Source organism: Belonocnema kinseyi, chromosome 6 (genome assembly GCF_010883055.1).
Source record: "Belonocnema kinseyi isolate 2016_QV_RU_SX_M_011 chromosome 6, B_treatae_v1, whole genome shotgun sequence".
Lineage (NCBI taxonomy): Eukaryota > Metazoa > Arthropoda > Insecta > Hymenoptera > Cynipidae > Belonocnema > Belonocnema kinseyi.
In genome coordinates this window covers 140,300,481-140,312,551 of record NC_046662.1, presented here as the reverse complement: position 1 = coordinate 140,312,551, position 12,071 = coordinate 140,300,481, and the positions used below count along the sequence as shown (strand labels likewise).

General features: G+C 35.3%; 1 protein-coding gene across 1 annotated transcript in view; it reads right to left on the bottom strand.

Moving 5' to 3' along the window:
* LOC117174147 (TWiK family of potassium channels protein 18) overlaps positions 1–12,071 on the bottom strand; it is a 490,025-nt gene that overhangs the window by 419,039 nt on the left and 58,915 nt on the right. The window contains exon 2 of the mRNA XM_033362961.1: positions 2,388–2,694. Within this exon, the coding sequence (XP_033218852.1) occupies positions 2,388–2,694 (307 nt within the window). The remainder of the gene's footprint in view (positions 1–2,387; positions 2,695–12,071) is intronic.

The following is a 12,071-nucleotide window of genomic DNA, read 5'->3' as shown; positions in this document are numbered from 1 at the left end:
TAAACTAACATGGCGATCGGGCTGAAACTATAGCTACAAGCTATCTAAGGATGGTACTATAGAACGCCACCTCAAGGCAGGCCTAGTGGCGCCATCTCTTGGGCAGGCCGGAAACTTATCAATCCACCCTCGTATAACTACTTATTTGCAATCAAATACCAAAGAAAAGATAATTACCAGAAATCTTTTTAATATGAATTCCATTCGTTTCAAATAAAATTTGCAATTTAAGTTTCGAATTGTTTTGAATGTAGGTTCTAAGGCAATACCATTGAAAACTTATGTAACACAAATATTAAATTATATTTCAAAGGCCGCCACATTTAATCAGCTACCTTGAGCTTGAAGCTTTCCTGCACATAATCAAGAAGAGCACTATGAATACTCTTTGTCATATGCCCTTTATGGGTTGCATAAAACATTTGTATATTCAGCCCATTTTGACGGCGGCCATGTTGGAACTGCTATCTTAAATCTCGTATTTATGATTCAAAAATCCAAAATAGTACCACTGAAAACGCTTGTACACCAAGTTTCTTGAAAACAAGCGACAAGTTTCTAAAATAGGAGCGGAGGATATGTGTACATGCATCCCGTCATTACGGGGTGAATATGCACTGAACTTTGCTCATTCTATCTAATCCCACAACAAAAGAAATGTCTTTGTCCCCTCTAGTATAGGAAAGTAACTCTCCTTTGACGCCTTGACACTCGCAGCCCATAAATAGGCTCTTGTTAACATCCTTCTTTTTTCAAATTTACGAAAAAATAAATCCACTTAAAAAAATGATATTTAGAGGTGGCTTGAACCAAAAGAAGTTTAACGCGTATTTCTCATCAGGAAAACAATTAACAATTTGAAAAAATTAAATTAAAACAATTAGCCTAAGGTCGCCTTTTTTCTATCCCCCACACTTGACTCATCATCTTACTCGCCCTTTCCATCCTTTTTTTCACCTGCAGATCATTTCTACCTCCCGCTTCGAACCAGAATCCTAAGCAGCAAAACTCCTCTACCATTTCCAACATTTTCGCATTTATTTTCTACCCATAATTTATGTCATTCGTTCTCTTCCTGAGACACACTATGTTTGTTTTCGCTACATTAATATTAAGGTCTTTCACTCTCTCATATTCTCCAAATCCTTTCATTATGAAGTTCAGTCCACTTTCACTCTCAGCCAGAATCACCATATTGTGCGCGCGCGCTAACCAGCCAAACGTTTCGCTGGCCCCGACATTGTCCAAAATAAACTTTAAATGGGTGTATCATTCTCGTCTTAATTTGTTCAAATTTGTGCCACCAAATTTAATCCCTAAAAACTACCCCCGGTGCGGAAAACAAAATGGCGGGGCCACTGAAACGTTTGGCTGGCCCCGACATTATCCAAAATAAACTTTATATAGATATATTATTTTCATCTTAATTTGTTCAACTTTGTGCAACAACCTACAATCCTTAAATACCACCCCCTGTTAGGCAAACACCATGGCGGGCCATGCGAAACGTACCGCTGGTCCCGACTAGTGCAAAATCTATTTTATATGGGTGCATTATTTTCGTCTTAATTTGTTCAAATTTGTGAAGCCAACTTCAACCTATAAAAAATACCCCCTCTAAGGAAAATACTATGGCGGGGCCAGCAAAACGTGTGCTGGTCCCGCCATAGTATTTTCCGTACAGGGGGTAGTTTTTAGGAGTTGAAGTGGGTTGCATGAAATTGAACAAATTAAAGCGAAATTAAAGCCGAAAAAGTTTAATTTGCGTGGGTGGTGGGGCCAGCGAAATGGTCCTTCAAGGGGCTTAGCACTGAATATTCTGGAAGTCAACTACCTGGCCCTGAATACTCAGTACTAATCTCAGTACTAAAACTCAGTACTGTCATTGAAAAACCTAGTTTAAAAATGAACATCAAGGGAATTGTATATATACCTTTATATTTCTAGTTTTCCAACACATGAACGTTCCTTACAAAACTATAAGTGTATTCTGATTAACGCTTCCACGAGGGGGGTCGCTTCTGATGAAAGAAAAACTCTTAAGTCTAAATAATCGCGCCTTAAACATCGACAGCCAATCACTGTTCAGAAAGCGAGTGGAGCTTGAGGCATTTACATGGCTCGGAGTTGACATCTCACCACACATAACCAAGTTAATTTTTATTATAGGACAGAGAACGGCTACTTTAGGCGCCAAATTTGAGGGTTGCCTGAGACCTAAATTTGGCTCAGTCTGACCCCATTTGCCCGTAATTGGTAGTGTAGTAAATTAATTACCCCGACTCCTTACATACTATTCTAAATATCGTCGTAATTTGAACATGTTTTAAAGGCGGCAACGTTTTTATTGACACTAATAATATTAATACTATGACTTTTATTTGTACCTTTTCGTAAAGCCAAAATGCGCTTTTTTCTCCCACGCTTAATCCAGCTTTCGTAAAATCCTTAATCCCTCGAAATTGTGTAAACATAAAACCGCTTGCTTTTTTATTATATATGTCACTCGTTTGGCCAGAAACAGGAGTCATTAGTATTGGCGAATGGCCGTATGGAGTAGCAACAAATCCTACGGGTGTTTGTGAATATTCACCGTATTGACCCCTTGCTGGAAGTATTAACTTTGGCCTCGCAGGTATTTTTCTTGGTTGTCGGGGATTTGATGTTATTTTGTTTGACATTTTGTTGTTCACACTAAAAAAACAATAATAAATATAAAAATTCATAACAGGTAATTCTTTAACTAATTAATTCGTATGGCATTCCTTTCAGCAATATCTTCAGTACCTTCAACCTATTGACCATTTAGGGTTAATTTTCTATACCTAAGCGTTAATGGATTTCACCGTGCAAACCGGCGACCGTACCGGGAAAAACCTTTTCGGACTTTTCCGTTTTACATCGTGCATTATCGGAACTTGTAATGCCTTCGGGCCTTGGATTTTACCCCCACCTTCAAATTTGGTGAATCTTCTCCGATTTTCGAAATCGGAAAAGGAACGTTAGTCAGTCGAGTATAATATAATATAATATAATATAATATAATTTCCTTTCGAATTTTTTTAAAATGAAAATTATTACTGTGGGTCTAGTGGAATATTTATCAGTAATAATTATTAACTGAATAATACTTAATTTAATAATAATTAATTTATCAGTAATATTCAAGTATCAATTTTTATTACAAAAATCCGCCCTCTTCGCGGGCAGATTCTCATAGCGTGCTGCGCGCAAGTTTGAGCGTGTCTAGGGCGCACGACTGTTGGTTCTTGCGCTTCGCGCTCGATAATATATTTATCTCGCGCCGCGCGCTCTATAAACTGTTTACCTCACGCTCCGCGCTCGGTCTTTTTCCATTCCTTACACTCGTGACAGATTTTTTTAGAATAAAGGTGAAAATATCGACAACATTAATTTGGTGATAGGGACTTCTTTTTTGTCAAAGCTCCTTTGGCTTTAACGAATACACTCTCATCATGTATCTCGTGCTTCGCACTCGAATCTGTATTTTAACTTGTATATCTTTTCCATAAATGTATATTTTTACAATTCATAACATGCATGGATATTAAAACAGACGTAGTTTCATTGTCTCTTTTTAAAAAATGCGCATTCTTTGAAAAAGTTTGTTATTAAACATTTTACTGCAATTTCTGCCGGTTTTTCAAAAACTGAATTTACTCATTTCCAATTATATTTTTTCGATATAAACGTAGCACATACGGTCTACACATCAGCCCTACTTTTTTTACTTGTAAATTAAATCCCTACCTCAGTGACCCACAAAACTTCGATTAACGAGGTTTTGGGGAAGGGAGGGAGGATTAGTTTGAACTAAGATTCATAGCTGGTTAATTTTTTATGCTGAGAAGTTGAACCAACCTTTAGCAGCGCTGTGTTAGATGGGAGTTTATACGATCTCATATTCACATTCCCGGCCCACAGTGGGAAAAAGTGACATTTATAAATTTACAAATAAATAAAGAACATAACATAACATAAATAAACAAATATAACGAAAAATGACCATTTGATCTATTTCACGTTCACAGTGCTCGTCAATAACAGGAAAATTGATGAAATCGCCTAAGTTTCATAAACTTATATCAGCTCAAGATATTCCAATATTATATATTAAGCGACAAAATGAACGAATAATGCATTTGTTTATTAAATTTGTTTTTCAAAAAATATAAAATTTATCAACCAATGATGAATTTCACTGAAATAATCATGAAGTTCCCAATTAAAAGGGCTAAAATCTAAAAAAAACTAATTTTTCCATCCACAGATGCCCGAATAATGCATTTGTTAAATTTGTTTTTAAAAATCATTAAATTTGTCAACTCATCATGTATGTTGCCAAATTTATTATGAAGATCCCAATTAAAAGTCTGATATCGAAATAAGAAATAATTTTTCCGTCGACAGATGCCCTAATAATGCATTTGTTTATTAAATTTGTTTTTAAAAACTCATAAAATTGATCAAAAAATTATGAATTTTGCTGAAATTGTCATGAAGTTCCTAACTGAAAAGACTGGCATTGAAAAAAACCGAACAAACGGCCGAATAATGCATTTGTTTATTAAATTTGTTTAAAAAATCATAGGAATAATCAATGAATTATAAGTTTTGCTAAATAAAAGGGGGAATTTTTTAATATAATATTGTTTCGATTCCAATTTCTTGCAACATAACTTGAAAAAACATGTATTTATGGAAAATGGAAGAAAAAAATTTTTCAAGAAATAATTTGTTGATAACAAATTTTTGTTTGTATATTTTTCAATATTGGAATATCTTTAACTAATGCTGCTTTATGCAACTTAAGCGATTTTACCCATTTTCTTGTAATTGACGAGCACCGGGAATCTCAAATAGAAAAAAGGCCATTCTTTCGTTATACTGTGTTTTTTGGAATTTTTTAAATGCTATAACTCTGGTAAACTTTATTTTTATCAAAAACAATTCATAAGGATAAATTGTTTTCTTTTCAAATACTATGAATATCCATAGAGAAAAAATTTTAATTTAAAAAAAGTGGTCCTAAAAATATTCAAAATGTGCTCACTTTTTAAATTTGTATCCAAAATAGCTGTCTAATGAATTTGACCTTCATTTTAAGGTAGTAAAAGAATTTACCAAAGGAAAATCCAATCAGTCCATTCTTTCGAAAGTTATCGTGCAAACAAAAAAACCATCCACGGACGGACATACAGACTGACAGACAGACACATTCGTAAAACTTGTTTTTTGGATTCAGGTAATCTCAAAACGTTTATATTTGACAGAAAGTGGGGGGGGGGGATTTTGCACAAATCTAATACCTTCTCTGATGAGAATCTAAAAATGAATTAATTTGTCATAAATAACGTTTTGATAGTTCTGTTTTTTGTTTTTATCGTAAAAAATAGAATTTTTTTTGGTTACAAGATACATTTATATAATTGTAAAACATAGAAATACTGTGAAATAGTTGAATGAAAAAATGTGATTGTTTATTTTCCATAATTTTTTGTGCAGCCAAAATTTGAATTTTCGATTTTTTATGAAAATTAAAAAAGTGGTTAGAATAATCTTATAGGGCATTAAAGAAGAAACATTTTTCTTTTTTGAGTTTTTTTGATATCGTGCGTTATTTGGCTTAAAATGTTCATTTCACTATGTTTTTTCTTTTAATTTTGTAAATGATATAACTCTGGTAAATTTTGCTTTTATAAAAAAAATCAATAATATAAATTGTTTTTCTTTTCGAATACTATGAATATCCGTAGAGGAAATTCAGACAGACCATGATTCATGGATCGGAAGAGGTGGTAATCAGACGGCACGATGTCTGGTGAATACGGCAAGTAAGGTAGGACTTCCCATTTTAGCGGTTCCAAGTATGTTGTGCAGGTTTCGCTACGTGGGACCGAGTGTTGTCATGTTGAAGAATAACTTTATCGTGTCTCTGCTCGTATTGCGGCCGTGTTTTCTTTAATGCTCGGCTCAATTGCATTAGTTGTTTCCGATAAAGATTGTCCGTAACGGTTTTGTTAGTTTGGAGCAGCTCATAGTACACTAAACCCTGCGGATCCCGAAAAATACAGAGCATGAGCTTTGATTCATGTATATTCGGTTTTTGTGTTGATGTTGATGGTTGGCCGGGTTTAACCCACGATTTTCCACATTTTGAGTTATCATAGTGAATCCATTTCTCATCGCCAGTAACCATACGATTCATAAATTCTTTCTGATTTTCCCGTTGGAGTAGCTGTTCACAATTGGAAAGGTTTGGACCTTTCCCAGTGCATGTAAGCGACTAGAAATGGTTGAACGATCAACTCAAAATCATTCTGCAAGCTAATCTTGCGTTTGACACAGGTCTTCACCGAGTAACGTTTCCAATTTCTCATCCTACATCTTTTTTGGATGGCCTGGCTGTTCTTTGTCCTCGTGGCGAAATCGCTATTTTTAAATTTTCGAAACTAATACTCACATGTTTTAATCGATGGTATATAATCTCCGTATGTTTACAAGAGAAATCTTTGACTTTCAGCAGGACTTTCCTTTGCATTGAAAAAGAGAATTAAGACTTCCCGCAAGTGCTGCTCAATTAGTACGTAACCGAAATCTTTAATGCTAAAAAACTATGTTGTTTTAATTCAGGTAAAACAGCACCTAATGAAAACTAAGGCTACATTATGGGGCTTTGACCTGCATATAGTAACGATATTCCTCAATGAGGTATCATACAAGAAACGCGATCCCTAAGATATGCTTCAAACTTAATGCAGCTCCCAGTATAATTTTGCATAACAACCTAAATGATGAAATAAACGATATATTCGTAAAGTATTTAAAAACACATAAAAACAATTAGAATGATTTTTTAATATTCTTTGATCGTTATTTTGTTATATGAACATTTGGATACTATTTTCTTGCGAAAACCATAAGTAAAATTCTGCTTATTTGTTTAAAAACGCATTTTCGATAAAATTTTTGTAAACAATTAGAAATTCCTGTGTGTTCTTCATGCGCGACCGGGCTAAAATTTTACACACATGTGGAATAAATCTTCAGTTTTGAGTTTCTAAAGAAAAAAAATTGTATTTGACCGTGGGATTATGGAAAACGAAGTTTTTTCCTTGCGCCATACATCGGGCGGGATGTTCAGCGCTGAGCACGGCGTGGCGGGATTTAATTCGACAATTTGCTGAACATTAAGTGAAGCGCATCGTAGTGTATGTAAATAGGATATGCTAATTTAGCGATTATCGATGCACTTTAGAGAGTTTTCAGCAGATATTAATGGCAGGTCTTGTAGTTCTACCTTTTAAAAAGAATTTCAACGTAAGAGCCTAATTACTGCAATTGAAATGTTCATCTTGCTGTTTTCATTCAGTTTGTTTGCAAGTTACGGAAAGGATAATATTTAAACTCTATGAGAATATGCTGTAACGTCGCCGTTCCGTTCACTTGGTCCGCTAGAGCCTGTACAGAAATTGCATACAGCTTCCTTTGGAGGCTCATCTACAGTTTTATTCGGCAAATGCATGCACAGGAACCATTAAGATTATCTGTGAAGGTACGTGTGCAATGTCGTGTAATGATGTGTAATATAATATAATAACGTTTGTATTTAGTTACAGACTACCAATTGAGCCGCCGCTCTATTTTCTCTTAGACGGGCGCCAAGAGCGAAAAAAGTGGTCGAGATTGAAAGCAACCAATTTGAGGACAGCGCTTAGTAAGTAGCCAATCAGCACCTTAACGAGGAAACTCTCCCATAGAAGACGAGACGACGGGCTCGACGACTTACAAGCCGAGTTCTCGTTCGTTCGGCAGCCAGGTGCCGAGAAACGGTCGCGGTATTTACATACGTCCTTTTAAGACTTCCTCACAGTTTGAGAATTAAGTTGCTTTCGTGTAAAAATTTCGTTACGAGCTTGGCTCACACAGTTGAGGTCATTTTTTTTCAGTAATCGGGGACCTAGCCGCACGTATGAATTTCCAGTTTTCAGGTATTTAGAGTTATGTAAGTTACTGAGCTTCTTTATTTGTTTTATAGCCTCTCCCTTTGACGAGTTTGAGAGTCTTTACATAACCATTACATGTATTGTTACAAACAAGCCTTATACTATCTTACGAACTATTCACATTATACCGTCTTAAACTATTACTATTATTTCTAAGCGCTTGCGAGTTCGGCCTGGGCTTCCATTTCGTCTTATCGGTATGTATTTCCTAATTTAACTCTAGTCCACAACATTACCTTGTAAATCTCCTTCTTTCGAAAACATGCTTTGGCTTTTTTTACCCTGTACAGCCAGCTCTCCCCCCCCCCCCTCTCTCTCTCAGATCGACAACTTCTTCATCCATTCCTCCCCCTAAACATTTTTACTCAGAATCCATTTAATGCTCTCTTCTGTACACTCCCCTCCGCGTTCGTCCCCTGTACACCTCTCTAACACATCTATCCAAGTTTTCTGCTAATACCTAGATACTATACAATCATTCTGTTCTTCGTTCCCTATCACCTTCTTAGTGTCTCTACGAAGTTCCACGCTCTTTTCACTTCCCTCATTACCATTTTTTCTATTCTTATTTGCTCTCTCAAAATATAATTTGACAGTTCCAGCTGACTCCCATAAACCATGTAAAAAATGTATCATGTAAACTTGAAACTCGCGTGTTCCAATAGTTTTCAATTATTCTTTTTCCCACACCCCATGTTTGTCCCATTACTTTAGTCGCACATTCTAATCTCTTTCTCACACGCGGCTCGCTTTCTTCTCTACTTTCGAACCATAATCCTATGTAGCAAAACTCATCCACCTACTCCACCACTACCCTTTTAATCTGTCATTCATAATCTCGTCTACCCATTTTATTTCTAAAACACTTCACCTTGCTCATCTTTACATTCACTGTTAAACCCTTTTAACTTACATAGTCTTCCAACACTCTGATCAACAAATTCATAGCTCTTTTATCATCAGCTACTAGCACTGCATCATCTGCATATGCTAGTGAACACACTGTATTGAACCTTCCTCCACTCCAGCGTACTGACATGTTTTTAAAGTGAAAATTTGCATCACTGGCATTATTTTGAAATTTATTCGCCTCAGTGCATGATTTTTCGTCATTTTTGAGGTTATGGCTCAACCATGGCGTGATGTATGATTTTTGATACCGACTTTGAATTAAGCGCCCCAAAATCCATAGACATACGTGTGTCTTGTTACCAGATTCGCACACTTTTTTTTGTGTGGCTGTGTAATAAATAGTAATCACAGTTACAGCATTTGGGATGAACTGCTTGAACTGGGTCAAGAAACTTCACATCGTCAAAGTTCACTTAACATCTCTAACTTAACTACACGCAGATATATATATATATATATATATATATGTGTGTGTGTGTGTGTGTGTGTGTGTGTGTGTGTGTGTGTGTGTGTGTGTGTGTGTGTGTAATTTATTTTTATAATAATTGATTACAATCCTTAATTCATGCTGAAGGGAAATAAATGATTAGAAATATGATCAATTTGACCGATTTCTCCTTAATATCGAGGATATCGCATCTAATTTGGATTAAAGATGGTTGATTAGGTTTAGCTTTCATTAAATTAAGTTAATTGCCTCTCACTTAAATTACTGAGTTATCAATTATTGCATAGAAACAGTGCACACTGCACGTTTCCCGCAACATTGATTATTTCGAAAGAATTTTCAATCAGCATTTTTGTACTAACAAAAAAACGTTAGGTCGTCGTTCCCACAGTGACTAGGCAAAGTACACGTGCAAGATCAGCAATAAGCCCTACAAAAAATTATCTATACCGTGAGCTACGAGGTGCATCCTACCTGTCACCTAGAGGCACTCTTTCATCACTTATTCTGATTTTGGAACTATTTGTCTGAAAGGTAGAATCAAGTTAATGTCTAACTTGCCCGTCAGCATTTTACCTTGCGCGGGACTCAGTACGCAATTGTAACTTCGAAGAAGTACACGGAAAATAGTAGAGTATAAGATGTACAATTTCGAACAGTAAAGCTAAGGTTTAAAGCATACCCACTGTGAAATGAGCAATTTTCATAGTATTGAATGCAGTGTGAAACAGTAATCTGAAATTATACTAGTCGAAATACCATTTGTAGCAACCCATAAAGCAGCTATTACAGTTTGACATTGTAGAATGGAATAGCGTTGGTAAACGCTACTAAAATTATTGCTTCTCTTTGTGAGCTTTCACTTAAAAACTGGTAGAACTTATATTTTCCCAATGTGAATTATAAATGGTGAATTATACAGTTTACAACTTGTAAGCTATCCCCTTTCATACTGCGATGGGTAGTGGGATACAAACTAGCTGCTACAATCTGCAATAGTAATCCGGTATACCAATATAAGGCCTGACCCCGTACCAATTTCGCAGTGTAAAATTGTAACATCTCCTTTTTCTTACTGTGTCAAATACTGACTGAGAGTGTTAGAGGTACATTGTGAACCGGGAATGTAAATGCTACTGGGCGAGATTATAATATCTCCACTTTCAAACAGTGTTATTCGCTGAGCGAGGTTTGTTTTATTTATTACTATATTAAGTTTACTTTTATAATTAATTGTTTTTCTAATAAAAACTGAAAGGTGTATTGAAATTTTGATAAACTTCATATTTGCCGTACTAAGGAAAATCTTACGTACGAGGTGTGTTCAAAAAATAAGGTGACTTTATGGTTTTCTCAAAAAATATTCATTTATTCCTCAATATTTATGTTATCCCCTTCAAAGTAATCCCCCTCAGATATAATACACGTGTGCCAACGCTTTTTCCAATCATGAAGCATTTCTGATAATCATTTTGTGGTATAGCCTTGAGTTCTTTCAGCGATGCAGTTTTTATCTCCTCAATCGTTGAAAATCGATGTCCATTCATGGGTCTCTTCAGTTTTGGGAAAAGAAAAAAGTCACTGGGGGCCAAATCCGGTGAATATGGAGACGATTGGGCTTTAGTTTCGACGTCATAACCAAATACCCACGATTTATCTCCAGTTATAACCCTTTTGAGAAAATCAGGATCATTATTGACTTCATTCAACATCTCCTGAGCGATGGTCATGGGATGGAGCTTTTGATCGAAATTAAGTAGTTTTGGAACAAATTTCGCTGACACACGTCTCATGCCTTAGCATACACGGAGCATACACGGAGGAAAATGGAAAAATAATTTGTGGGTTCAAACATCTCAAGTGTGCCACTTTTAAATCAATAGTTCTATTTTTAATTAATTTATACAGTTTTCGATTCGTTTTGATATCAAAATAACTCCCCTAAAATATTTCTGCAAAACAATTTTTTGTCCATTATAAACAATCAAAGTTCCTGATAACATTTTTCAAACATGGATTACTCGCGAGCTTTTTTTTCACCAAAATTTTCGGAAGAGATTGCAGAATCTATTGGAACATGAAAGAATTCTTTCACAGGCTCAGAAGTTTCATTAATTTTCAATTGTTAAATACAAACGATTATTTAAAGAATAAAAAAAGTTTTTTAACACCAAACAATTTTTTAGCGTAAAGTATACTTCGTAAAAAAAATTTTCATAACTCAATTAATGAATTTCGATGAACCGTTCGCGAGTAATCCATGTTTGAAAAAAATGATCAAGAACTTTGATTGTCGATGAGTTAAAAAAAATTTGCAAAAATAATTTAGCGGAGTTATTTTTATATAAAAACAAATCGAAAATTGTATAAATTGATTGAAAATAGAACTATCGATTTAAAAGTGGCATACTTGAGATATTTTGACTCTTGTATGGAGGGTATAGTATCTTCATCTTTATAGTATAATCAAATTCCAACATGAAACCTTCAATTTCTACTGAAAGCCACTTTTAAAACTTTTATGACTGTTACAGTGCGATACAGCCACACTAAATCTTTATTTTCCCGGAACAGAATTTTTTGCCCCTTTTACGGAGTAATTCAGCATGGTTTCGCAGACGTTGCTGCGAAAAGTGCGATAGCTCCGGGTGTTTCTCGCACCACAGAGCATGCAGCCGTGCCAT